Source organism: Coregonus clupeaformis, unplaced genomic scaffold (genome assembly GCF_020615455.1).
Source record: "Coregonus clupeaformis isolate EN_2021a unplaced genomic scaffold, ASM2061545v1 scaf0324, whole genome shotgun sequence".
In the NCBI taxonomy this organism is placed as follows: Eukaryota; Metazoa; Chordata; class Actinopteri; order Salmoniformes; family Salmonidae; genus Coregonus; species Coregonus clupeaformis.
In genome coordinates, this window is record NW_025533779.1 from 393,201 (window position 1) to 420,000 (window position 26,800).

The following is a 26,800-nucleotide window of genomic DNA, read 5'->3' on the forward strand; positions in this document are numbered from 1 at the left end:
TGTAATAGTGGTATATAGATGTTAGTTGGTGGTATGTAATAGTGGTATATAGATGGTAGTTGGTGGTGTGTAATAGTGGTGTATAGATGGTAGTTGGTGGTATGTAATAGTGGTATATAGATGGTAGTTGGTGGTGTGTAATAGTGGTGTATAGATGGTAGTTGGTGGTATGTAATAGTGGTATATAGATGGTAGTTGGTGGTGTGTAATAGTGGTGTATAGATGGTAGTTGGTGGTGTGTAATAGTGGTGTATAGATGGTAGTTGGTGGTGTGTAATAGTGGTATATAGATGGTAGTTGGTGGTATGTAATAGTGGTATATAGATGGTAGTTGGTGGTATGTAATAGTGGTGTATAGATGGTAGTTGGTGGTATGTAATAGTGGTGTATAGATGGTAGTTGGTGGTATGTAATAGTGGTATATAGATGGTAGTTGGTGGTATGTAATAGTGGTATATAGATGGTAGTTGGTGGTATGTAATAGTGGTGTATAGATGGTAGTTGGTGGTATGTAATAGTGGTGTATAGATGGTAGTTGGTGTGTAATAGTGGCGTATAGATAGTTGGTGGCATGTTATAGTGGGTATAGATGGTAGTTGGTGGTATGTAATAGTGGTATATAGATATTAGTTGGTGGTATGTAATAGTGGTGTATAGATGGTAGTTGGTGATATGTACAGTGGTGTATAGATGGTAGTTGGTAGTATGTAATAGTGGTGTATAGATGGTAGTTGGTGGTATGTAATAGTGGTATATAGATGTTAGTTGGTGGTATGTAATAGTGGTGTATAGATGGTAGTTGGTGGTGTGTAATAGTGGTGTATAGATGGTAGTTGGTAGTATGTAATAGTGGTGTATAGATGGTAGTTGGTGGTATGTAATAGTGGTATATAGATGTTAGTTGGTGGTATGTAATAGTGGTATATAGATGTTAGTTGGTGGTATGTAATAGTGGTGTATGGATGGTAGTTGGTGATATGTAATAGTGGTGTATAGATGGTAGTTGGTAGTATGTAATAGTGGTGTATAGATGGTAGTTGGTGGTATGTAATAGTGGTATATAGATGTTAGTTGGTGGTATGTAATAGTGGTGTATAGATGGTAGTTGGTGGTGTATAATAGTGGTGTATAGATGGTAGTTGGTAGTATGTAATAGTGGTGTATTGATGGTAGTTGGTGGTATGTAATAGTGGTATATAGATGTTAGTTGGTGGTATGTTATAGTGGTATATAGATGGTAGTTGGTGGTATGTAATAGTGGTGTATAGATGGTAGTTGGTGATATGTAATAGTGGTGTATAGATGGTAGTTGGTAATATGTAATAGTGGTGTATAGATGGTAGTTGGTGGTATGTAATAGTGGTATATAGATGTTAGTTGGTGGTATGTAATAGTGGTATATAGATGGTAGTTGGTGGTGTGTAATAGTGGTATATAGATGGTAGTTGGTGGTGTGTAATAGTGGTGTATAGATGGTAGTTGGTGGTATGTAATAGTGGTATATAGATGTTAGTTGGTGGTATGTAATAGTGGTATATAGATGGTAGTTGGTGGTGTGTAATAGTGGTGTATAGATGGTAGCTGGTGGTGTGTAATAGTGGTATATAGACGTTATTTGGTGGTATGTAATAGTGGTATATAGATGTTAGTTGGTGGTATGTAATAGTGGTATATAGATGGTAGTTGGTGGTGTGTAATAGTGGTGTATAGATGGTAGTTGGTGGTGTGTAATAGTGGTGTATAGATGGTAGTTGGTGGTATGTAATACTGGTATATAGATGTTAGTTGGTGGTATGTAATAGTGGTATATAGATGGTAGTTGGTGGTGTGTAATAGTGGTGTATAGATGGTAGTTGGTGGTGTGTAATAGTGGTATATAGATGTTAGTTGGTGGTATGTAATAGTGGTGTATAGATGGTAGTTGGTGGTATGTAATAATGGTATATAGATGGTAGTTGGTGGTGTGTAATAGTGGTATATAGATGGTAGTTGGTGGTATGTTATAGTGGTGTATAGATGGTAGTTGGTGGTGTGTAATAGTGGTGTATAGATGGTAGTTGGTGGTGTGTAATAGTGGTATATAGATGGTAGTTGGTGGTGTGTAATAGTGGTATATAGATGGTAGTTGGTGGTGTGTAATAGTGGTATATAGATGGTAGTTGGTGGTGTGTAATAGTGGTATATAGATGGTAGTTGGTGGTGTGTAATAGTGGTGTATAGACTGGTAGTTGGTGGTGTGTAATAGTGGTATATAGATGGTAGTTGGTGGTGTGTAATAGTGGTGTATAGATGGTAGTTGGTGGTGTGTAATAGTGGTGTATAGATGGTAGTTGGTGGTGTGTAATAGTGGTATATAGATGGTAGTTGGTGGTGTGTAATAGTGGTATATAGATGGTAGTTGGTGGTGTGTAATAGTGGTATATAGATGTTAGTTGGTGGTGTGTAATAGTGGTATATAGATGGTAGTTGGTGGTGTGTAATAGTGGTGTATAGATGGTAGTTGGTGGTGTGTAATAGTGGTATATAGATGTTAGTTGGTGGTATGTAATAGTGGTATATAGATGTTAGTTGGTGGTGTGTAATAGTGGTGTATAGATGGTAGTTGGTGGTGTGTAATAGTGGTATATAGATGTTAGTTGGTGGTATGTAATAGTGGTATATAGATGTTAGTTGGTGGTGTGTAATAGTGGTGTATAGATGGTAGTTGGTGGTGTGTAATAGTGATGTATAGATGGTAGTTGGTGGTATGTAATAGTGGTATATAGATGGTAGTTGGTGGTGTGTAATAGTGGTGTATAGATGGTAGTTGGTGGTGTGTAATAGTGGTATATAGATGGTAGTTGGTGGTGTGTAATAGTGGTATATAGATGGTAGTTGGTGGTATGTTATAGTGATGTATAGATGGTAGTTGGTGGTGTGTAATAGTGGTGTATAGATGGTAGTTGGTGGTGTGTAATAGTGGTGTATAGATGGTAGTTGGTGGTGTGTAATAGTGGTGTATAGATGGTAGTTGGTGGTATGTAATAGTGGTATATAGATGGTAGTTGGTGGTGTGTAATAGTGGTGTATAGATGTTAGTTGGTGGTATATAATAGTGGTATATAGATGGTAGTTGGTGGTATGTAATAGTGGTATATAGATGGTAGTTGGTGGTGTGTAATAGTGGTGTATAGATGTTAGTTGGTGGTGTGTAATAGTGGTATATAGATGTTAGTTGGTGGTGTGTAATAGTGGTATATAGATGGTAGTTGGTGGTGTGTAATAGTGGTGTATAGATGGTAGTTGGTGGTGTGTAATAGTGGTATATAGATGGTAGTTGGTGGTATGTAATAGTGGTGTATAGATGTTAGTTGGTGGTGTGTAATAGTGGTATATAGATGGTAGTTGGTGGTGTGTAATAGTGGTGTATAGATGGTAGTTGGTGGTGTGTAATAGTGGTATATAGATGGTAGTTGGTGGTATGTAATAGTGGTGTATAGATGGTAGTTGGTGGTATGTAATAGTGGTATATAGATGTTAGTTGGTGGTATGTAATAGTGGTGTGTAATAGTGGTGTATAGATGTTAGTTGGTGGTATGTAATAGTGGTGTATAGATGGTAGTTGGTGGTGTGTAATAGTGGTGTATAGATGGTAGTTGGTGGTGTGTAATAGTGGTATATAGATGGTAGTTGGTGGTATGTAATAGTGGTATATAGATGGTAGTTGGTGGTGTGTAATAGTGGTGTATAGATGGTAGTTGGTGGTGTGTAATAGTGGTATATAGATGGTAGTTGGTGGTATGTAATAGTGGTATATAGATGTTAGTTGGTGGTATGTAATAGTGGTATATAGATGGTAGTTGGTGGTATGTAATAGTGGTATATAGATGGTAGTTGGTGGTGTGTAATAGTGGTATATAGATGTTACTTGGTGGTGTGTAATAGTGGTATATAGATGGTAGTTGGTGGTGTGTAATAGTGGTGTATAGATGGTAGTTGGTGGTGTGTAATAGTGGTATATAGATGTTAGTTGGTGGTATGTAATAGTGGTATATAGATGTTAGTTGGTGGTGTGTAATAGTGGTGTATAGATGGTAGTTGGTGGTGTGTAATAGTGGTGTATAGATGGTAGTTGGTGGTGTAATAGTGGTGCATAGATGGTAGTTGGTGGTATGTAATAGTGGTATATAGATGGTAGTTGGTGGTATGTAATAGTGGTATATAGACGTTAGTTGGCGGTATGTAATAGTGGTGTATAGATGGTAGTTGGTGGTATGTAATAGTGGTATATAGATGGTAGTTGGTGGTGTGTAATAGTGGTGTATAGATGGTAGTTGGTGGTGTGTAATAGTGGTGTATAGATGGTAGTTAGTGGTATGTAATAGTGGTATATAGATGGTAGTTGGTGGTATGTAATAGTGGTATATAGATGTTAGTTGGTGGTATGTAATAGTGGTATATAGATGTTAGTTGGTGGTGTGTAATAGTGGTATATAGATGTTAGTTGGTGGTATGTAATAGTGGTGTATAGATGGTAGTTGGTGGTATGTAATAGTGGTATATAGATGGTAGTTGGTGGTGTGTAATAGTGGTGTATAGATGGTAGTTGGTGGTGTGTAATAGTGGTGTATAGATGGTAGTTGGTGGTATGTAATAGTGGTATATAGATGGTAGTTGGTGGTATGTAATAGTGGTATATAGATGTTAGTTGGTGGTATGTAATAGTGGTATATAGATGTTAGTTGGTGGTGTGTAATAGTGGTGTATAGATGGTAGTTGGTGGTGTGTAATAGTGATGTATAGATGGTAGTTGGTGGTATGTAATAGTGGTATATAGATGGTAGTTGGTGGTGTGTAATAGTGGTGTATAGATGGTAGTTGGTGGTGTGTAATAGTGGTATATAGATGGTAGTTGGTGGTGTGTAATAGTGGTATATAGATGGTAGTTGGTGGTGTGTAATAGTGGTGTATAGATGGTAGTTGGTGGTGTGTAATAGTGGTATATAGATGGTAGTTGGTGGTATGTAATAGTGGTGTATAGATGGTAGTTGGTGGTATGTAATAGTGGTATATAGATGTTAGTTGGTGGTATGTAATAGTGGTGTGTAATAGTGGTGTATAGATGTTAGTTGGTGGTATGTAATAGTGGTGTATAGATGGTAGTTGGTGGTGTGTAATAGTGGTGTATAGATGGTAGTTGGTGGTGTGTAATAGTGGTATATAGATGGTAGTTGGTGGTATGTAATAGTGGTATATAGATGGTAGTTGGTGGTGTGTAATAGTGGTGTATAGATGGTAGTTGGTGGTGTGTAATAGTGGTATATAGATGGTAGTTGGTGGTATGTAATAGTGGTATATAGATGTTAGTTGTGGTATGTAATAGTGGTATATAGATGGTAGTTGGTGGTATGTAATAGTGGTATATAGACGGTAGTTGGTGGTGTGTAATAGTGGTATATAGATGTTACTTGGTGGTGTGTAATAGTGGTATATAGATGGTAGTTGGTGGTGTGTAATAGTGGTGTATAGATGGTAGTTGGTGGTGTGTAATAGTGGTATATAGATGTTAGTTGGTGGTATGTAATAGTGGTATATAGATGTTAGTTGGTGGTGTGTAATAGTGGTGTATAGATGGTAGTTGGTGGTGTGTAATAGTGGTGTATAGATGGTAGTTGGTGGTGTGTAATAGTGGTGTATAGATGGTAGTTGGTGGTATGTAATAGTTGTATATAGATGGTAGTTGGTGGTATGTAATAGTGGTATATAGATGTTAGTTGGTGGTATGTAATAGTGGTGTATAGATGGTAGTTGGTGGTATGTAATAGTGGTATATAGATGGTAGTTGTGGTGCGTAATAGCGGTGTATAGACGGTAGTTGGTGGTGTGTAACAGTGGTGCATAGATGGTAGTTGGTGGTATGTAATAGTGGTATATAGATGGTAGTTGGTGGTATGTAATAGTGGTATATAGATGTTAGTTGGTGGTATGTAATAGTGGTATATAGATGTTAGTTGGTGGTGTGTAATAGTGGTATATAGATGTTAGTTGGTGGTATGTAATAGTGGTGTATAGATGGTAGTTGGTGGTATGTAATAGTGGTATATAGATGGTAGTTGGTGGTGTGTAATAGTGGTCATAGATGGTAGTTGGTGGTGTGTAATAGTGGTGTATAGATGGTAGTTGGTGGTATGTAATAGTGGTATATAGATGGTAGTTGGTGGTATGTAATAGTGGTATATAGATGTTAGTTGGTGGTATGTAATAGTGGTATATAGATGTTAGTTGGTGGTGTGTAATAGTGGTGTATAGATGGTAGTTGGTGGTGTGTAATAGTGATGTATAGATGGTAGTTGGTGGTATGTAACAGTGGTATATAGATGGTAGTTGGTGTGTGTAACAGTGGTGTATAGATGGTAGTTGGTGGTGTGTAATAGTGGCATATAGACGGTAGTTGGTGGTGTGTAATAGTTGTATATAGATGGTAGTTGGTGGTATGTTATAGTGATGTATAGATGGTAGTTGGTGGTGTGTAATAGTGGTGTATAGATGGTAGTTGGTGGTGTGTAATAGTGGTGTATAGATGGTAGTTGGTGGTGTGTAATAGTGGTGTATAGATGGTAGTTGGTGGTATGTAATAGTGGTATATAGATGGTAGTTGGTGGTGTGTAATAGTGGTGTATAGATGGTAGTTGGTGGTATGTAATAGTGGTATATAGATGGTAGTTGGTGGTATGTAATAGTGGTATATAGATGGTAGTTGGTGGTGTGTAATAGTGGTGTATAGATGGTAGTTGGTGGTGTGTAATAGTGGTGTATAGATGGTAGTTGGTGGTATGTAATAGTGGTATATAGATGGTAGTTGGTGCTGCATTTTTTCCCTTTCCCCCTTCCTTTTTATTTTTGTTTCACAAAATGCAACGTGACCACCACACACCCCTGTACAGTAGGTGGCGGCATAGATAAACAAATGTCTGAACGCCATGATACCAAAAAAGGAGAAGAAGGATAAGTAGTGTAGGGGTTAATGTTAGGGTTAGGGATTGTGTAGGGAAATCGCAAGGAACCCTGATAGCGCTAGTTTTGTTTCCGTCCAGACCACTGTAAGTGTGACACCGACCAATTTGTATTGGTGTGCTCATTCTATTCGTGCCGACCGGCTCCACTGCTGATGACAAAATAACAGAAATATTATGGTCGATAATTAACCCGACTCGATGTTTCCCCTTCTGATTATTATTGACCATAAACGGTTGTTTATTGATGAGCGGCGGTGAGGCAGAGACTGATCAAATCTACCGGGAGGAAACGTGAGTTGCTTTGCGAATGTTAGCAACATTATTATCTTACATACATTGTCTAGAAAGATCAATGTCGAGTAGACAGACACATAACTAAGTTAGCAACTCTTCTTCCTGAAAGCCTCGTCTAGTGTATTGAGATATTAAAGAACTAGTGGGGAAGTCCCTATAGTCTAAAGAGTCTTCCTCACATTGGGAGAATCTCAATTGTATTTCCTTGATTCCTCGAGTCGTCCCTCCTCTTCTCCTCTCAAAGCACATTGGAGCAGAAGATCTGATGTTCCTGACTACTTATTTCCAGTGTTCTGTCAAAACGGCCCCTCCTAGGAAATGCTTTAGAGAGGGTTTGAGAGCAATGGCTCTCTTCTGCACTGACCTGACAAACCTCGGGACAGATGGGAGGACAGGTAAAGAGTGGGGCAGTCCCTCCCCCCCAAAATGATTGCTTTGGTGCAATTTTCACAAGTATGTGGTACATTTTCACAACTCTTAGTACAAAACTCAAAACAGATCATCAAAAAGGCAGTTGATTCAAAACTCTAAGCACATTTTCAATTGACTAAGTACAACACACAAAATCAGTCACTTTTTCACCAAACTTAGTGTTTCATCTAGAAATACATGTTTCACATTGCAATACATGTTCATATGAAGTAATTGCCTTTCACAATGCAATGCTCACATTACTTTTGATGTGATTCTCTTCTCTTTTGTTAAAATAGGTTTTACTATTACTTAATCTGACTGCTCTTAATTGATGATCACTTAACCGTTTGGTAAACCTAGAGATTTTACATGGAAACTGGTTTGTCTACTACAGATTTTGACAACTACTTAATGAAAATGTGTGTCTAAGTTTAAAAAAAAAATCTGATATTGACAAGATGAGAGATGTATGAATGGAACCCACAACTGGTGTTGCTAATGACATGCTCTTAGGAACTTAGCCACGTACAGGACAATACAATATTGTAAAATACAATACATGATAATTATGATTACAATACAGGTGGAAGATGGATGATTACCATCCCCATGAGCGTATCACCATTCTTCAGGTCATGGATGATTACCATCCCCATGAGCGTATCACCATTCTTCAGGTCATGGATGATTACCATCCCCATGAGCGTATCACCATTCTTCAGGTCATGGATGATTACCATCCCCATGAGCGTATCACCATTCTTCAGGTCATGGATGATTACCATCCCCATGAGCGTATCACCATTCTTCAGGTCATGGATGATTACCATCCCCATGAGCGTATCACCATTATTCAGGTCATGGATGATTACCATCCCCATGAGCGTATCACCATTCTTCAGGTCATGGATGATTACCATCCCCATGAGCGTATCACCATTCTTCAGGTCATGGATGAGGCATCCAATGATTTCAATCCAGACCAATGTCAGGCTTGGAATCGTCATGCCAAAAGGTTTTTCCCCAGGTGCATGAACAATTATGGTACGGTATTTACTGCAATTTCGATGAGAACCTATGGCCAAATGCTCAAGACAGGCTTGATGCAAACTAGTGCCTGCTAAACATTAGGTTTCTTCCATTTCTTTCATTTGATTACATTGTGAAAGATGTCTTCAATCATCATCACACCTTTGATCACATGGGATAGAATTATGGAAACGTGATGTTCAGTAAATGTTAATGGAAGTGGAAGTGAATTGCCTGATGTGAAAACAGTGTAATGTACTGTAGCATACTACAGTCAAAGGGCAATTTTGAAACATGTATCTTATATTATTTGCTATTGTACTTAACTGGTTGTTAAAATAACTAAATTGGAAAGGTATCATTAGGTTGTGTTTTGGTGATTAAACCAATGTACACATAATATTTCACAGTAAACTTCTATTTTGGATCAATGGTTGTGTGGTGAAAGATGTCTCCAAGGTTTTGAAAGTAAGACTGGCTGCGTTACAAGTGTTAACAGTTTGGAGTTTTGTACTAATAGTTTAGAAAATTCACCACATCTAATGCGTTCGGAAAGTATTCAGACCCGTTCACTTTGTGCACATTTTGTTACATTAGTCTTATTCTAAAATTGATTAAATTAATTATTTTCCTCATCAACCTATACACAATACCCCATAATGACAAAGCAAAAACAGGTTATGGAACAGAAATACCTTATTTACATAAGTATTCAGACCCTTTGCTATGAGACTCAAAATTGAGTTCAGGTGCATCCTGTTTTCATTGATCATCCTTGAGATGTTTCTACAAGTTGATTGGAGTCCACCTGTGGTAAATTCAATTGACATGGACATGAATTGGAAAGGCACACACCTGTCTATATACGGTCCCACAGTTGACAGTGCATGTCAGAGCAAAAACCAAGCCATGAGGTCGAAGGAATTGTCTGTAGCGCTCCGAGACAGGATTGTGTCGAGGCACAGATCTGGGGAAGGGTACCAAAACATTTCTGCAGCATTGAAGGTCCCCAAGAACACAGTGGCCTCTATCATTCTTAAATGGAAGAAGTTTGGAACCACCAAGACTCTTCCTAGAGCTGGCCGCCCAACCAAACTGAGCAATAGGGGAGAAGGGCCTTGGTCAGGGAGGTGACCAAGAACCCGATGGTCACTCTGACAGTGCTCCAGAGTTCCTCTGTGGAGATGGGAGAACCTTCCAGAAGGACAACCATCTCTGCAGCACTCCACCAATCAGGCCTTTATGGTAGAGTGGCTAGACGGAAGCCACTCCTCAGTAAAAGGCACATGACAGCCCGCTTGGAGTTTGCCAAAAGGCACCTAAAGACTCTCAGACCATGAGAAACAAGATTATCTGGTCTGATGAACCAAGATTGAACTCTTTGGCCTGAATGCCAAGCTTCACGTCTGGAGGAAACCTGGCACCATCCCTACGGTGAAGCATGGTGGTGGTAGCATCATGCTGTGGGGATGTTTTTCAGCGGCAGGGACTAGGAGACTAGTTAGGATCGAGGGAAAGATCAACAGATTCAAGTACAGAGAGATCCTTGATGAAAACCTGCTCCAGAGCGCTCAGGACCTCAGACTGGGGTGAAGGTTCCCCTTCCAACAGGACAACAACCCTAAGCACACAGCCAAAACAACGCAGGAGTGGCTTCGGGAGAAGTCTCTAAATGTCCTTGAGTGGCCCAGCCAGAGCCAGGACTTGAACCCGATCGAACATCTCTGGAGAGACCTGAAAATAGCTGTGCAGCGACGCTCCCCATCCAACCTGACAGAGCTTGAGAGGATCTGCAGAGAAGAATGGGAGAAACTCCCCAAATACAGGTGTGCCAAGCTTGTAGCGTCATACCCAAGAAGACTTGAGGCTGTAATCGAAGGACTGAGTAAAGGGTCTGAATACTTATGTAAATGTGATATTTCAGTTTTGTATATTTATACATTCGCAAAAATGTCTAAAAACCTGTTTTTGCTTTGTCATTATGGGTTATTGTGTGTAGATTGATGAGGGGGGAAAACAATTGAATCAATTTTAGAATAAGGCTGTAACGTAACAAAATGTGGAAAAAGTGAACAGGTCTGAATACTTTCCGAATGCACTGTACTTGTGAAAACGTTACCAAAGCAATCAAATAAAAAAACTTTATTAGGAATCTGCGTTCACCCTAAACTTATCTGAATTTCGCCTATCGGTTAGGATTAAATGCGTAGAAATAGAACGGGAGTTCCCATTCCAATCCATGATTCATCTGTTCTATTCATTCTATTTCTAGGCATTTAATCCAGTGCATAAAAGCTAAAGGGATATCAACGATTCCAAATTGTCCTTAGTGGGAGTGACCATAGAAGGATGATCAAATATATTGATAGGAGGGTTGTGGCCGTATTTCACACGTTTTTTCACATATCCCAACTCCTCCTGAGACACCGTCGGAGAGTGGGGTCACGGTCAGGGGTCAGCTGGCCGATACCTTATCATCTAAAAGGCTTTAAAAAGAAATAAAGTGAGAAAGGCATTTGATTTATTTTAAAACTTACAAAGAAAAACTCACTGGTGGCTAAAACAATGACTCTCCTAAACACAGGAAACATTCCTTTTCAAGGAAATCCACAAGGCCATGATTAGACATTGCAGGCACCTCTACTAATTAATTAATTAGCTACTCCCACCAATAAGGCAATAGTCAAGTCTGATCAAAGACAGACTTTATTAATAAACACAACATTTCCATCCTGCAAGGATCTTTGTCATTTTACCACTTAAAGGTGCACTGTGCAGAAATCGCTGACATGTCTTGAGTCAATAAGTATTCAACCCCTTTGTTATGGCCTAAAGAAGTTCAGGAGTAAACATTTGCTTAAAAAGGTGCACTTTGCAGAAATAGATCCGCCATTTCCTGGTTGCTAAAATTCTAATAGTTCGCCTAATTTCAGTTTATGTGACAAAACAAGCAGGTATAGTGTAGAGAACCACTGGACCATCTAAACTGCTGTGAAATACACAGTATTTTCCATAACCAAAAATATTGTATTTTCAGCTGTTTGAAGCTGGTGGACAAAACCGAAAGTAAAAGATGCAAAAATGAAACTTAAGAACGGGAAGCATAGAAATAGCGCACATAGAACAGATCTACCGCTTCTTAGACTGGCTTTCAATGAGAATCACAGATCTATAACTAACAGTTCTATTTGAATTGGGTCGGGTCGCCCAAAAAGTAACATATTGTAGCTTTAATGTGTTGTGAAATCTGTGTAATGTAATGTTTTTAATTGTATATAACTGCCTTAATTTTGCTGGACCCCAGGAAGAGTAGCTGCTGCCTTGGCAGGAACTAATGGGGATCCATAATAAACCCCAGGAAGAGTAGCTGCTGCCTTGGCAGGAACTAATGGGGATCCATAATAAACCCCAGGAAGAGTAGCTGCTGCCTTGGCAGGAACTAATGGGGATCCTTAATAAATACAAAAACCACACCCATATTTATAGACATAAGACAAGATCCAATCAGTGCGGTCTTTACATATTTAAGTTGAAAGGGGCAGCACAAAAACAATAATATATAATGTATACACTTCTCGAATATTATGACTGTATATCCATTAGTCTCAGGTAGACAAAACATACACTACATGACCAAAAGTATGTGGACACGTGCTCGTCGAACATCTCATTCCAAAATCATGGTCATTAATAAGGAGTTGGTCCCCCTTTGCTGCTATAACAGCCTCTACTCTTCTGGGAAAGCTTTCCACTAGATGTTGGAACATTGCTGCAGGGACTTGCTTCCATTCAGCCACAAGAGCATTAGTGAGGTCGGGCACTGATGTTGGGCGATTAGGCCTGGCTCGCAGTCGGCGTTCCAATTCATCCCAAAGGTGTTCGCTGGGGTTGAGGTCAGGACTCTGTGTAGGCCAGTCAAGTTCTTCCACACCGATCTTGACAAACCATTTCTGTATGGACCTCGCTTTGTGCACGGGGGCATTGTCATGCTGAAACAGGAAAGGGCCTTCCCCAAACTGTTGCCACAAAGTTGGAAGCACAGAATCGTCTAGAATGTCTTTGTATGCTGTAGCGTTAAGATTTCCCTTCATTGGAACTAAGGGGCCTAGCCCGAACCATGAAAAACAGCCCCATACCGTTATTCCTCCTCCACCAAACTTTACAGTTGGCACTATGCATTGGGGCAGGTAGTGTTCTCCTGGCATCCGCCAAACCCAGATTTGTCCATCGGAATGCCAGATGGTGAAGAGTGATTCATCACTCCAGAGAACGCGTTTCCACTGCTCCAGAGTCCAATGGCGGCGAGCTTTACACCACTCCAGCCGACACTTGGCATTGAGCATGGTGATCTTAGGCTTGTGTGCGGCTGCTCGGCGATGGAAACCCATTTCATGAAGCTCCCGACAAATAGTTATTGTGCTGCTGTTGCTTCCAGAGGCAGTTTGCAACCTGGTAGTGAGTGTTGCAACCGAGGACAGACAATTTTTTACGCGCTGCGCACTTTAGAACTCGGTGGTCCCGTTCTGTGAGCTTGTGTGGCCGACCATTTCGCGGCTGAGCCGTTGTTGCTCCTAGACGTTTCCACTTCACAATAACAGCACTTACAGTTGTCCGGGGCAGCTCTAGCAGGGCAGACATTTTACGAACTGACTTGTTGGAAAGTTGGCATCCTATGACAGTGCCACGTTGAAAGTCACTGAGCTCTTCACTATGAAGATTGCATGGCTCTGTACTCAATTTTACTTTTGTATATATATAGTTTATTATTGTTTTTGTGCTGTTTCTTTCAACCTCAGTACGTATAGACCGGCCTAGTTGCTGCTGGTCTTATGGGTGTGATACACTTCCTCTGAAATGACCTGGTGGATGTTATGAGATGTGGGCTCAATGAGCAGTACAAAACAACTGGACAGGTTAGGAGAAGAGAGAACGGTTATGGAATGATGAGTTGCAGTACACTACAACTGGACAGGTTAGGAGAAGGAACAGTCAGAACAACAGATTTTCCACCTTGTCGGCTCGGAGATTAGAACTGGCAAAATGTTGGTTACTGGCCCAATACTCTAACCACTAGACTACCTGCCGTCTATGGGAGTGAGTTTACTGAGTCAAGTATTTGTCATCATTTAAGTAAGTCACACGACTGTGAGGCGTGGCTCCAATGCAGGGAGTTTCTCCTTGTCTTTGCTAACAAAGGCCAAGTTTGACACGTTGATCCATCAGACTTTTCGCACATTTGTGCGGGAGTGTCTGGGAACGAGATTAGCTTTCACCCTAGCTGTGTATAGCAGCTTGGCATGTCTGGGAAGGAGATTAGCTTTCACCCTAGCTGTGTATAGCAGCTTGGCATGTCTGGGAAGGAGATTAGCTTTCACCCTAGCTGTGTATAGCAGCTTGTCATGTTGTCTGGTCACCCTAGCTGTGTATAGCAGCTTGTCATGTTGTCTGGTCACCCTAGCTGTGTATAGCAGCTGGTCATGTTGTCTGGTCACCCTAGCTGTGTATAGCAGCTGGTCATGTTGTCTGGTCACCCTAGCTTGTGTATAGCAGCTGGTCATGTTGTCTGGTCACCCTAGCTGTGTATAGCAGCTGGTCATGTTGTCTGGTCACCCTAGCTGTGTATAGCAGCTTGTCATGTTGTCTGGTCACCCTAGCTGTGTATAGCAGCTGGTCATGTTGTCTGGTCACCCTAGCTGTGTATAGCAGCTGGTCATGTTGTCTGGTCACCCTAGCTGTGTATAGCAGCTGGTCATGTTGTCTGGTCACCCTAGCTGTGTATAGCAGCTTGTCATGTTGTCTGGTCACCCTAGCTGTGTATAGCAGCTGGTCATGTTGTCTGGTCACCCTAGCTGTGTATAGCAGCTGGTCATGTTGTCTGGTCACCCTAGCTGTGTATAGCAGCTGGTCATGTTGTCTGGTCACCCTAGCTGTGTATAGCAGCTGGTCATGTTGTCTGGTCACCCTAGCTGTGTATAGCAGCTGGTCATGTTGTCTGGTCACCCTAGCTGTGTATAGCAGCTGGTCATGTTGTCTGGTCACCCTAGCTGTGTATAGCAGCTGGTCATGTTGTCTGGTCACCCTAGCTGTGTATAGCAGCTGGTCATGTTGTCTGGTCACCCTAGCTGTGTATAGCAGCTTGTCATGTTGTCTGGTCACCCTAGCTGTGTATAGCAGCTGGTCATGTTGTCTGGTCACCCTAGCTGTGTATAGCAGCTGGTCATGTTGTCTGGTCACCCTAGCTGTGTATAGCAGCTGGTCATGTTGTCTGGTCACCCTAGCTGTGTATAGCAGCTGGTCATGTTGTCTGGTCACCCTAGCTGTGTATAGCAGCTGGTCATGTTGTCTGGTCACCCTAGCTGTGTATAGCAGCTGGTCATGTTGTCTGGTCACCCTAGCTGTGTATAGCAGCTTGTCATGTTGTCTGGTCACCCCTAGCTGTGTATAGCAGCTGGTCATGTTGTCTGGTCACCCTAGCTGTGTATAGCAGCTGGTCATGTTGTCTGGTCACCCTGGCTGTGTATAGCAGCTGGTCATGTTGTCTGGTCACCCTAGCTGTGTATAGCAGCTTGTCATGTTGTCTGGTCACCCTAGCTGTGTATAGCAGCTGGTCATGTTGTCTGGTCACCCTAGCTGTGTATAGCAGCTGGTCATGTTGTCTGGTCACCCTAGCTGTGTATAGCAGCTGGTCATGTTGTCTGGTCACCCTAGCTGTGTATAGCAGCTGGTCATGTTGTCTGGTCACCCTAGCTGTGTATAGCAGCTGGTCATGTTGTCTGGTCACCCTAGCTGTGTATAGCAGCTGGTCATGTTGTCTGGTCACCCTAGCTGTGTATAGCAGCTGGTCATGTTGTCTGGTCACCCTAGCTGTGTATAGCAGCTGGTCATGTTGTCTGGTCACCCCTAGCTGTGTATAGCAGCTGGTCATGTTGTCTGGTCACCCTAGCTGTGTATAGCAGCTGGTCATGTTGTCTGGTCACCCTAGCTGTGTATAGCAGCTTGTCATGTTGTCTGGTCACCCTAGCTGTGTATAGCAGCTTGTCATGTTGTCTGGTCACCCTAGCTGTGTATAGCAGCTTGTCATGTTGTCTGGTCACCCTAGCTGTGTATAGCAGCTGGTCATGTTGTCTGGTCACCCTAGCTGTGTATAGCAGCTGGTCATGTTGTCTGGTCACCCTAGCTGTGTATAGCAGCTGGTCATGTTGTCTGGTCACCCTAGCTGTGTATAGCAGCTGGTCATGTTGTCTGGTCACCCTAGCTGTGTATAGCAGCTTGTCATGTTGTCTGGTCACCCTAGCTGTGTATAGCAGCTGGTCATGTTGTCTGGTCACCCTAGCTGTGTATAGCAGCTGGTCATGTTGTCTGGTCACCCTAGCTGTGTGTATAGCAGCTGGTCATGTTGTCTGGTCACCCTAGCTGTGTATAGCAGCTGGTCATGTTGTCTGGTCACCCTAGCTGTGTATAGCAGCTTGTCATGTTGTCTGGTCACCCCTAGCTGTGTATAGCAGCTGGTCATGTTGTCTGGTCACCCTAGCTGTGTATAGCAGCTGGTCATGTTGTCTGGTCACCCTAGCTGTGTATAGCAGCTGGTCATGTTGTCTGGTCACCCTAGCTGTGTATAGCAGCTTGTCATGTTGTCTGGTCACCCTAGCTGTGTATAGCAGCTGGTCATGTTGTCTGGTCACCCTAGCTGTGTATAGCAGCTTGTCATGTTGTCTGGTCACCCTAGCTGTGTATAGCAGCTGGTCATGTTGTCTGGTCACCCTAGCTGTGTATAGCAGCTGGTCATGTTGTCTGGTCACCCTAGCTGTGTATAGCAGCTGGTCATGTTGTCTGGTCACCCTAGCTGTGTATAGCAGCTGGTCATGTTGTCTGGTCACCCTAGCTGTGTATAGCAGCTTGTCATGTTGTCTGGTCACCCTAGCTGTGTATAGCAGCTGGTCATGTTGTCTGGTCACCCTAGCTGTGTATAGCAGCTGGTCATGTTGTCTGGTCACCCTAGCTGTGTATAGCAGCTGGTCATGTTGTCTGGTCACCCTAGCTGTGTATAGCAGCTTGTCATGTTGTCTGGTCACCCTAGCTGTGTATAGCAGCTGGTCATGTTGTCTGGTCACCCCTAGCTGTGTATAGCAGCTGGTCATGTTGTCTGGTCACCCTAGCTGTGTATAGCAGCTTGTCATGTTGTCTGGTCACCCTAGCTGTGTATAGCAGCTTGTCATGTTGTCTGGTCACCCTAGCTGTGTATAGCAGCTGGTCATGTTGTCTGGTCACCCTAGCTGTGTATAGCAGCTGGTCATGTTGTCTGGTCACCCTAGCTGTGTATAGCTGTCAAGTGTTGTTGATCTGTCTGTCAAGTGTTGTTGATCTGTTTGTCAGGTGTTGTTGATCTGTTTGTCAAGTGTTGTTGATCTGGCTGTCAAGTGTTGTTGATCTGTCTGTCAAGTGTTGTTGATCTGTCTGTCAAGTGTTGTTGATCTGTCTGTCAAGTGTTGTTGATCTGTCTGTCAAGTGTTGTTGATCTGGCTGTCAAGTGTTGTTGATCTGTCTGTCAAGTGTTGTTGATCTGTCTGTCAAGTGTTGTTGATCTGGCTGTCAAATGTTGTTGTGTTATTGATCTGGCTGTTCTTGTCCTTTTGATCTGGCTGTGTTCTTGTCCTGTTGATCTGGCTGTGTTCTTGTCCTGTTGATCTGGCTGTGTTCTTGTCCTGTTGATCTGGCTGTGTTCTTGTCCTGTTGATCTGGCTGTGTTCTTGTCCTGTTGATCTGGCTGTGTTCTTGTCCTGTTGATCTGGCTGTGTTCTTGTCCTGTTGATCTGGCTGTGTTCTTGTCCTGTTGATCTGGCTGTGTTCTTGTCCTGTTGATCTGGCTGTGTTCTTGTCCTGTTGATCTGGCTGTGTTCTTGTCCTGTTGATCTGGCTGTGTTCTTGTCCTGTTGATCTGGCTGTGTTCTTGTCCTGTTGATCTGGCTGTGTTCTTGTCCTGTTGAACTCTGTGATTACATTGTATTTATATAGCAGAAGCTCTTATCCAGAGAGAATTACATGAACAATTAGGGTAAAGTGCCTTGCTCAATGGCACATGGACTGATTTTTCAGTTTGAATCAGCGACCTTTCGGTTACTGGCCCAACGCTCTTAACCACTAGGCTACCTGCCACCCCTGTAATATATGCCATTTAGCACTGTCATCCAATGTGACTTATAGTCATGCATTCATACATTTTTGTATGGGTGGCCCCAGCAGGAATCGAACCCATGATCCTGGTGTTGCAAGTTCCATGCTCTACCAACTGAGCCGCACAGCATGTACTTATTGTCTGTTTCTGTTGTCATTTGAAGGGTTTTCAATAACCTGCCCAGGGACTGCAGTTGGAAATTAGCAGGCTGGCAAAACTGGCACTTTTTACGGAAATGTGGATGAATGTCAACAGTCCCTGTAAAACGTATCCTCTATCCTGTAGATCAGAGTGATGACATCATCAGAAGGCGGCGAGACGGTGCTTCTGGTTGGAGAGGGGAACTTCTCGTTCTCTGCTGCACTGAGCCGGATTGTCGCCACGGAGACAGATGACATCACAAGGGGGGTTGATGACATCACAAGGGGGAGGGGTTTGAGGATCACGGCAACCTGTCTCCAGACCAGAGAGGAGGCGCTACGACAACACGGCTCCGCCCACAACATACACACCATCACACACTCAGGTAGCTCCGCCCACAACATACACACCATCACACACTCAGGTAGCTCCGCCCACAACATACACACCATCACACACTCAGGTAGCTCCGCCCACAACATGCACACAATTAGCTTGTTCGAAATTGCAGCCGGCAGTGCAGGTGACTCCATCATAAATAATAACCCATTATTAATATTATTTGTGACCCGTTTCAGGAAACTAGGCGTATGTCGCAAGTCACGACTTCACAGGAGAGCCATTTGAAGTTTTATTTTTATTTTTTTATCGAAATGCGTTTTTTGGCAGAAATGCCTTCTGGAACATGTGAACTTTCATGTGCCTTAATAACAAACTTGTATGCCATCTGTAAATACAAATAAAATTGTTCAATTACAAGCCTTGTTGGTTAAGCCACAGAAAAAGACAGCTACCTTCCCACTAGCCATGATTGGCTGAGATAATGAGTGGGCTGGACATGCCGAGAGAGGAGTTCGGATTGGTCTGCCATATAGAAGGCTTCTGTCAGTATGTGTAGGTAATCCTGTCGAATGCGACTTTTAAAAAATGTATTGTGTAGTGGAGCTGCATAAGTGTTGCTCTCCACTTTCTGGAGGATCGAGTTTTGAAATCAGTGGAATTAGAGTATGATAGCTAAAGAAATGGTGAAAACACCTGTCTCCAGATTACATCTTCAAACTAAGGTCAACCATGGCATCCGTGACAGGGAGACGCGTCCATCATGCATTATGTATACGGGTAAGATAGTTTAGCTAGCTACATTTTGAGATATTACACGTTTCTAATTTTGACAGAAAGTGGTTTAATTCCAAGCTAAAGTGTACTGTTAGCTAGCTAGCTAACATTAGCTGGCTGGCTCCCTAGCTAACGTTACGTGTATGATGTTATTATGGTTAGCTCCCAGCAGATACATGCAGGGTAGTAACGACATGATTTGGCACAATGTTCATTGTTGTTTAACTAGCTAACGTTAGCTGGCTGGCTCGTTAGCTAACGTTACGTGACGTGTGTGATCTTACACGTTGTTTATCTAGCTAGGTTCATTGTTTACCTAGCTAGCTAGCTACATGTCGTAAGCTAAAGTGTAGAACACCCGTTGAATATGGCCGGTGTCAGTAAACGTCGGCATAAAAGCGTAATGAAATTGTTGCCAGCAGAGCTGGTTAGGCTGTTTTCATGTTATCCAGAGGTAAACAAATCATCGGTCAGTGTCAAGTGTGCGCTCTGAACGCTCCGAGAGCGAAACGAGATGGGTGGGGCTAAAGCTTAAGAGGGTGTGAATGATGCTGAATGGGTGTAGACAAAGCAGAGCTCTCCAGTAGGTACCAAAACATTCAAGGGCCATTTTCTCAAAAGTGAGTTTACAAGTTTATCAACTTTCCCATTGTTGTCTCGACTTTTATCCAATGTAAAAAACAGCATTTCAACTGTTGCTACATAAGACCAAATCCAGGTGGTGAGTCACATTTGTAGATCATTCAGTCAGTCGCAATTTATCCATGATACATTACGGTTTTGATGCTCTCGAACACGGCCCGTCACACACCCAGGTAGCTCCGCCCACAACATACACACCATCACACACCCAGGTAGCTCCGCCCACAGCATACACACCACCACACACCCAGGTAGCTCCGCCCACAACATACACACCACCACACACCCAGGTAGCTCCGCCCACAACAACCACACCATCACACACCCAGGTAGCTCCGCCCACAGCATACATACATCACACACCCAGGTTGCTCCGCCCACAACATACATAACACCACACACCCAGGTAGCTCCGCCCACAACAACCACACCACCACACACCCAGGTAGCTCCGCCCACAACAACCACACCACCACACACTCAGGTAGCTCCGCCCACAACAACCACACCACCACACACCCAGGTAGCTCCGCCCACAACAACCACACCATCACACACCCAGGTAGCTCCGCCCACAACAACCACACCACCACACACCCAGGTAGCTCCGCCCACAACAACCACACCATTAAAGATGGTGGATAAATTTAAGACGACTCAAGCCATTTACGTTTGAATGGTTTCTGTCTGTGTAAGGGGGCATCTCTGACACCATCACACACTGGGTGGGGGGGTGTTCTAATCTGGTTTGTGTTTATGTGCTGTTGGTCTAATGTGTGTTTGTGTCAGGTGGGGAGGTGCTGTTGGTCTAATGTGTGTTTGTGTCAGGTGGGGAGGTGCTGTTGGTCTAATGTGTGTGTGTGTTTGTGTCAGGTGGGGAGGTGCTGTTTGAGGTGGATTGTACTCGGCTGTCAGAGTGTTTGTGTCTGCGTGGTCGACAGTTTGACCGTGTCATCTTTAACTTCCCTCACTGCGGTCGGAAGAGTGGCGTGATGAAGAACAGGCTGCTGCTCAAACTCTTCTTCCTCAGGTGAGACACACACAGACAGAACACTGTTGAATCTCATCTCACCTCTAAGTGTGTGTGTGTGGTGTTTCTGTGTGTGTGTGTGGTGTTTCTGTGTGTGTGTGTGGTGTTTTTGTGTGTGTGTGTGGTGTTTTTGTGTGTGTGTGTGGTGTTTCTGTGTGTGTGTGTGGTGTTTCTGTGTGTGTGTGTGTGGTGTTTCTGTGTGTGTGTGTGGTGTTTCTGTGTGTGTGTGTGGTGTTTCTGTGTGTGTGTGTGGTGTTTCTGTGTGTGTGTGTGGTGTTTTTGTGTGTGTGTGTGGTGTTTCTGTGTGTGTGTGTGGTGTTTCTGTGTGTGTGTGTGGTGTTTCTGTGTGTGTGTGTGGTGTTTTTGTGTGTGTGTGTGGTGTTTCTGTGTGTGTGTGTGGTGTTTTTGTGTGTGTGTGGTGTTTTTGTGTGTGTGTGTGGTGTTTCTGTGTGTGTGTGTGGTGTTTTTGTGTGTGTGTGTGGTGTTTCTGTGTGTGTGTGTGGTGTTTTTGTGTGTGTGTGGTGTTTTTGTGTGTGTGTGTAGCTGTGTGGGGGTGCTGAAGGAGGAAGGGGAGGTGCTTGTGTCTCTGTGCAACGGGCAGGGCGGGACTCCAGCTGACCGGCCAATGAGAGAGTGGCACAACAGCTGGCAGGTGGTCGCCATGGCAGCAGAGGCAGGGCTTATCCTGAACGAGGTCCGCCCCTTCGACGGCGAGAAACCTGAAGGTTACCAATCCACCGGGTACAGGTGAGCTGGAGTGGTGATCTAGGATCATCATGAATAAGATTGTATAGAACGGGGGACCTGATTCTAGATCTGCACTGCTACTCTGAGACACTTGATACATACGGACCCAGCTCTCCCGACATCTGGGCTCTGTTCAGTACAGCAGAACAGGTGTCAACATTTCATTTAACGGAAACAGTACTGTACTGAATGACCAGTTGAAGAACGACGTGATTATGGTGGCCCAGAGGGAGATTGTGTACGACGTGATTATGGTGGCCCAGAGGGAGATTGTGTAGCAAATCCACTAATCAATCAAGTGTATTTATAAAGTCCTTTTCACATCAGCAGTGCTTTACAGATACCCAGCCTTAAACCCCAAAGAGCAGGCGACATGGCAGTGCTTTAGATACCCAGCCTAAAACCCCACAGAGCAGATACCCAGTCAAAAGCAGAAGTTTATGCAGCAGCAAACATACCTCACAGGTTGTTAAAGAACCATTCTGGGGTTCAGTACAAACCGTCACACAACGTAGCAAACGTTGAACTGAGCTGAATGCACCCCAGAGGAAGTGTTTAGTTGACTGTGTGTGTGTGTGTGTGTGTGTGTTGTCAGGAGCCAGGATAAGTGTTTCCATGCGGAGCAGGGCGTGACTCATGTGTTCAGTCGTAGTGTGGCCTGCAGCGCCCCCCAGAGGAAGGACATGAAGCAGCACACTCCGGGAGGACACACACTGACCTACCGCATACCTGTTGAGCTATCGCATTACATACACAGGTACACAGGTGCGCACACACACACACACACACACACACACACACACACACACACACACACACACACACACACACACACACCTACCACATACCTGTTGAGCTATCACATTACATACACAGGTACACAGGTGTGCACACACACACACACACACACACACACACACACACACACACACACACACACACACACCTACCACATACCTGTTGAGCTATCACATTACACACACACACACACACACACACACACACACACACACACACACACACACACACACACACACACACCACATACCTGTTGAGCTATCACATTACATACACAGGTACACAGGTGCGCACACACACACACACACACACACACACACCTACCACCTACCTGTTGAGCTATCACATTACACACCCGTGGTAGCGTTCTAATTTGGGCCCTCCTGTACATTGTTAAAAAGTTGGTTTTGTGTTAATAGCTTACGATGTTTAAGCTCTAGAGTGGGCGGAAGAAGTCAAATAACAATACTAACTAGATGGTCATTTTCCATGAAGAACAATTGTGTGACTTGCTTCAGCTCTTTTAAAAGTATGTCTGTGGCAGTGGATGTTATATTTGTATTTATTAAGGATCCTCATTAGTTCCTGCCAAGGCAGCAGCTACTCTTCCTGGGGTTTATTATGGATCCCCATTAGTTCCTGCCAAGGCAGCAGCTACTCTTCCTGGGGTTTATTATGGATCCCCATTAGTTCCTGCCAAGGCAGCAGCTACTCTTCCTGGGGTTTATTATGGATCCCCATTAGTTCCTGCCAAGGCGGCAGCTACTCTTCCTGGGGTTTATTATGGATCCCCATTAGTTCCTGCCAAGGCAGCAGCTACTCTTCCTGGGGTTTATTATGGATCCCCATTAGTTCCTGCCAAGGCAGCAGCTACTCTTCCTGGGGTTTATTATGGATCCCCATTAGTTCCTGCCAAGGCAGCAGCTACTCTTCCTGGGGTTTATTATGGATCCCCATTAGTTCCTGCCAAGGCAGCAGCTACTCTTCCTGGGGTTTATGATGGATCCCCATTAGTTCCAGCCAAGGCAGCAGCTACTCTTCCTGGGGTTTATTATGGATCCCCATTAGTTCCTGCCAAGGCAACAGCTACTCTTCCTGGGGTTTATTATGGATCCCCTTTAGTTCCTGCCAAGGCAGCAGCTACTCTTCCTGGGGTTTGTTATGGATCCCCATTAGTTCCTGCCAAGGCAGCAGCTACTCTTCCTGGGGTTTATTATGGATCCCCATTAGTTACTGCCAAGGCAGCAGCTACTCTTCCTGGGGTTTATTATGGATCCCCATTAGTTCCTGCCAAGGCAGCAGCTACTCTTCCTGGGGTTTATTATGGATCCCCATTAGTTCCTGCCAAGGCAGCAGTTACTCTTCCTGGGGTCCTGCAACATTAAGGCAGTTATATACAATTTTAAATATTACATGACATTATATTTCATAACACTTTACCCAATACATTTAGTGTGTTCCCTCAGGCCACTACTCCACTATCACATATTTACAATACAACATCCATGTGTACGTGTGTGTAGAGTGAGTGTCTATATGTATGTGTGTATGTACCTGTGTGTGTGTCTCTTCACAGTCCCCGCTGTTCCACAAGGTGTATTTTTTTTCCAGTTATTAAAATCTGATTGTACTGCTGGCATCAGTTACCTGATGTGGAATAGAGTTCCATGTAGTCATGGCTCTATGTAGTACTGTGCACCTCCCATAGTCTGTTCTGGACTTGGGGACTGTGAAGAGACCTCTGGTGGCATGTCTTGTGGGGTATGCATGGGTGTCCGAGCTGTGTGCTAGTAGTTTAAACAGACAGCTCGGTGCATTCAGCTTGTCAACACTTCTTACAAAAACAAGTAGTGTGAAGTCAATCTCTCCTCCACTTTGAGCCATGAGAGATTGACATGCATATCATTCATGTTAGCTCTCTGTGTACATTTAAGGGCCAGCCGTGCTGCCATGTTCTGGGCCAATTGTGGCACCTGACCACATGACTGAACAGTAGTCCAGGTTCGACAAAACTAGGGCCTGTAGGACCTGCCTTGTTGATAGTGTTGTTAAGAAGGCAGAGCAGCGCTTAATTATGGACAAACCTCTCCCCATTTTAGCTACTTTTGCATCAACATGTTTTGACCATGAAAGTTTACTATCCAGGGTTACTCCATGCAGTTTAGTCACCTCAACTTGCTCAATTTCCACATGATTCATTACAAGATTTAGTTTAGGTTTAGGGTTTAGTGAATGAACACAATGCTTTTGTTAAGTGTTGCAGTGATTTCACTCGCTGTAGTAGCTGACATGTATAGAGTTGAGTCATCCGCATACATAAACACACTGGCTTTACTCAAAGCCAGTGGCATGTCATTAGTAAAGATTGAAAAAAGTAAGGGGCCTAGACAGCTGCCCTGGGGAATTCCTGATTCTACCTGGATTTTGTTGGAGAGGCTTCCATTAAAGAACACCCTCTGTGTTATGTTAGACAGTTAACTCTTTATCCTCATTATAGCAGGGGGTGTAAAGCCATAACACATACGTTTTTCCATCAGCAGACTATGATCGATAATGTCAAAAGCTGCACTGAAGTCTAACAAAACAGCCCCCACAATATTTTTGTCATCAATTTCTCTCAGTCAATCATCAGTCATTTGTGTAAGTGCTGTGCTTGTTGAATGTCCTTCCCTATAAGCGTGCTGAAAGTCTGTTGTCAATTTGTTTACTGTAAAATAGCATTGTATCTGGTCAAACACAATTTTTCCCAGTAGTTTACTAAGGGTTGGTAACAGGCTGATTGGTCGGCTATTTGAGCCAGTAAAGGGGGCTTTACTAATCTTGGGTAGCGGAATGACTTTTGCTTCCCTCCAGGCCTGAGGACACACACTTTCTAGTAGGCTTAGATTGAAGATATGGCAAATAGGAGTGGCAATATCGTCCGCTATTATCCTCAGTAATTTTCCATCCATGTTGTCAGTCCCCGGTGGCTTGTCATTGTTGATAGACAACAATACTGTTGTCACCTCTTCCACACTCACTTTATGGAATTCAAAATTACAATGCTTGTTTTTCATAATTTGGTCAGATATACTTGGATGTTTAGTGTCGGCGTTTGTTGCTGGCATGTCATGCCGAAGATTTCTAATTTTGCCAATGAAAAAATCATTAAAGTACTTTGCAATATCAGTGGGTTTTGTGATGAATGAGCCATCTGATTTAATTAATGATGGAGCCGAGTTTGCCTTTTTGCCCAAAATGTCATTGAAGCTGTATTTTAAGGTGCTCCAAATCTTTTTACTATAATTTTTTATATAATTTATCTTTGTTTCATAATACAGTTTCTTCTTATTTTTATTCAGTTTAGTCACTTGATTTCTCAAATTGCAGTACATTTGCCAATCGGTTGTGCTGCCAGACTTATTTGCCATTCCTTTTGCCTCATCCCTCTCAACCATACCATTTTTCAATTCCTCATCAATCCACGGTGATTTAACAGTTTTCACAGTCATTTTCTTAATGGGTGCATGCTTATTAGTAACTGGGATGAGCAATTTCATAAATGTGTCAAGTGCAGTGTCTGTTTGCTCCTCATTACACACCACAGACCAGCAAATATTATTTACATCATCAACATAAGAATCACTACAAAACGTATTGTATGACCTCTTATACACTATATTAGGCCCAGCCTTTGGAGCTTTGGTTTTCCTAGATATGGCTACTATATTGTGATCACTACATCCGATGGATTTGGATACTGCTTTAAAGCAGATTTCTGCAGCATTAGTAAAGATATGATCAATACATGTTGATGATTTCATTCCTGTGCTGTTTGTAACTACCCTGGTAGGTTGACTGATAACCTGAACCAGGTTGCAGCCACTGGTTACAGTTTGAAGCTTTCTCTTGAGTGGGCAGCTTGATGAAAGCCAGTCAATATTTAAATCACCCAGAAAGTATACCTCTGTTGATATCACATACATTATCAAGCATTTCACACATGTTATCCAGATACTGACTGTTAGCACTTGGTGGTCTATAGCAGCTTCCCACCAGAATGGGCTTTAGGTGAGGCAGATGAACCTGTAGCCATATTACTTCAACAGTATTTAACATGAGATCCTCTCTAAGCTTTACAGGAATGTGGTTCTGAATATAAACAGCCACACCTCCACCTTTGGCATTTCTGTATTTTCTGTAGATGTTATAACCATATATTGCTACTACTGTATCATCAAAAGTATAATCTAAGTTAGTTTCAGAGATAGTCAGAAAATGAATGTCATCTGTTACTAGCAAGTGATTGATTTCTTGATCCTTGTTTCTTAGGCTAGATATGTGACCGACTGCCTCGATTAGGTCTTATGTCTGCCAGATCAGAGGCAGTAGAGACCAGGGATGTTCTCTTGATAAGTGCGTGAACTGGACCATTTTCCTGTC

The 26,800-nt window shown here is 43.0% G+C and overlaps 1 protein-coding gene across 1 annotated transcript in view; it reads left to right on the top strand.

Moving 5' to 3' along the window:
• The first annotated feature begins 7,105 nt into the window (after positions 1-7,105).
• Positions 7,106-26,800, top strand: part of fdxacb1 (ferredoxin-fold anticodon binding domain containing 1) — a 22,419-nt gene continuing 2,724 nt past the window's right edge. The window contains exons 1-5 of the mRNA XM_045214843.1: positions 7,106-7,286; positions 18,190-18,430; positions 20,677-20,833; positions 21,377-21,580; positions 22,176-22,337. Coding sequence (XP_045070778.1) covers positions 18,199-18,430; positions 20,677-20,833; positions 21,377-21,580; positions 22,176-22,337 — 755 coding nt within the window. The 5' untranslated portion in view covers positions 7,106-7,286; positions 18,190-18,198. The remainder of the gene's footprint in view (positions 7,287-18,189; positions 18,431-20,676; positions 20,834-21,376; positions 21,581-22,175; positions 22,338-26,800) is intronic.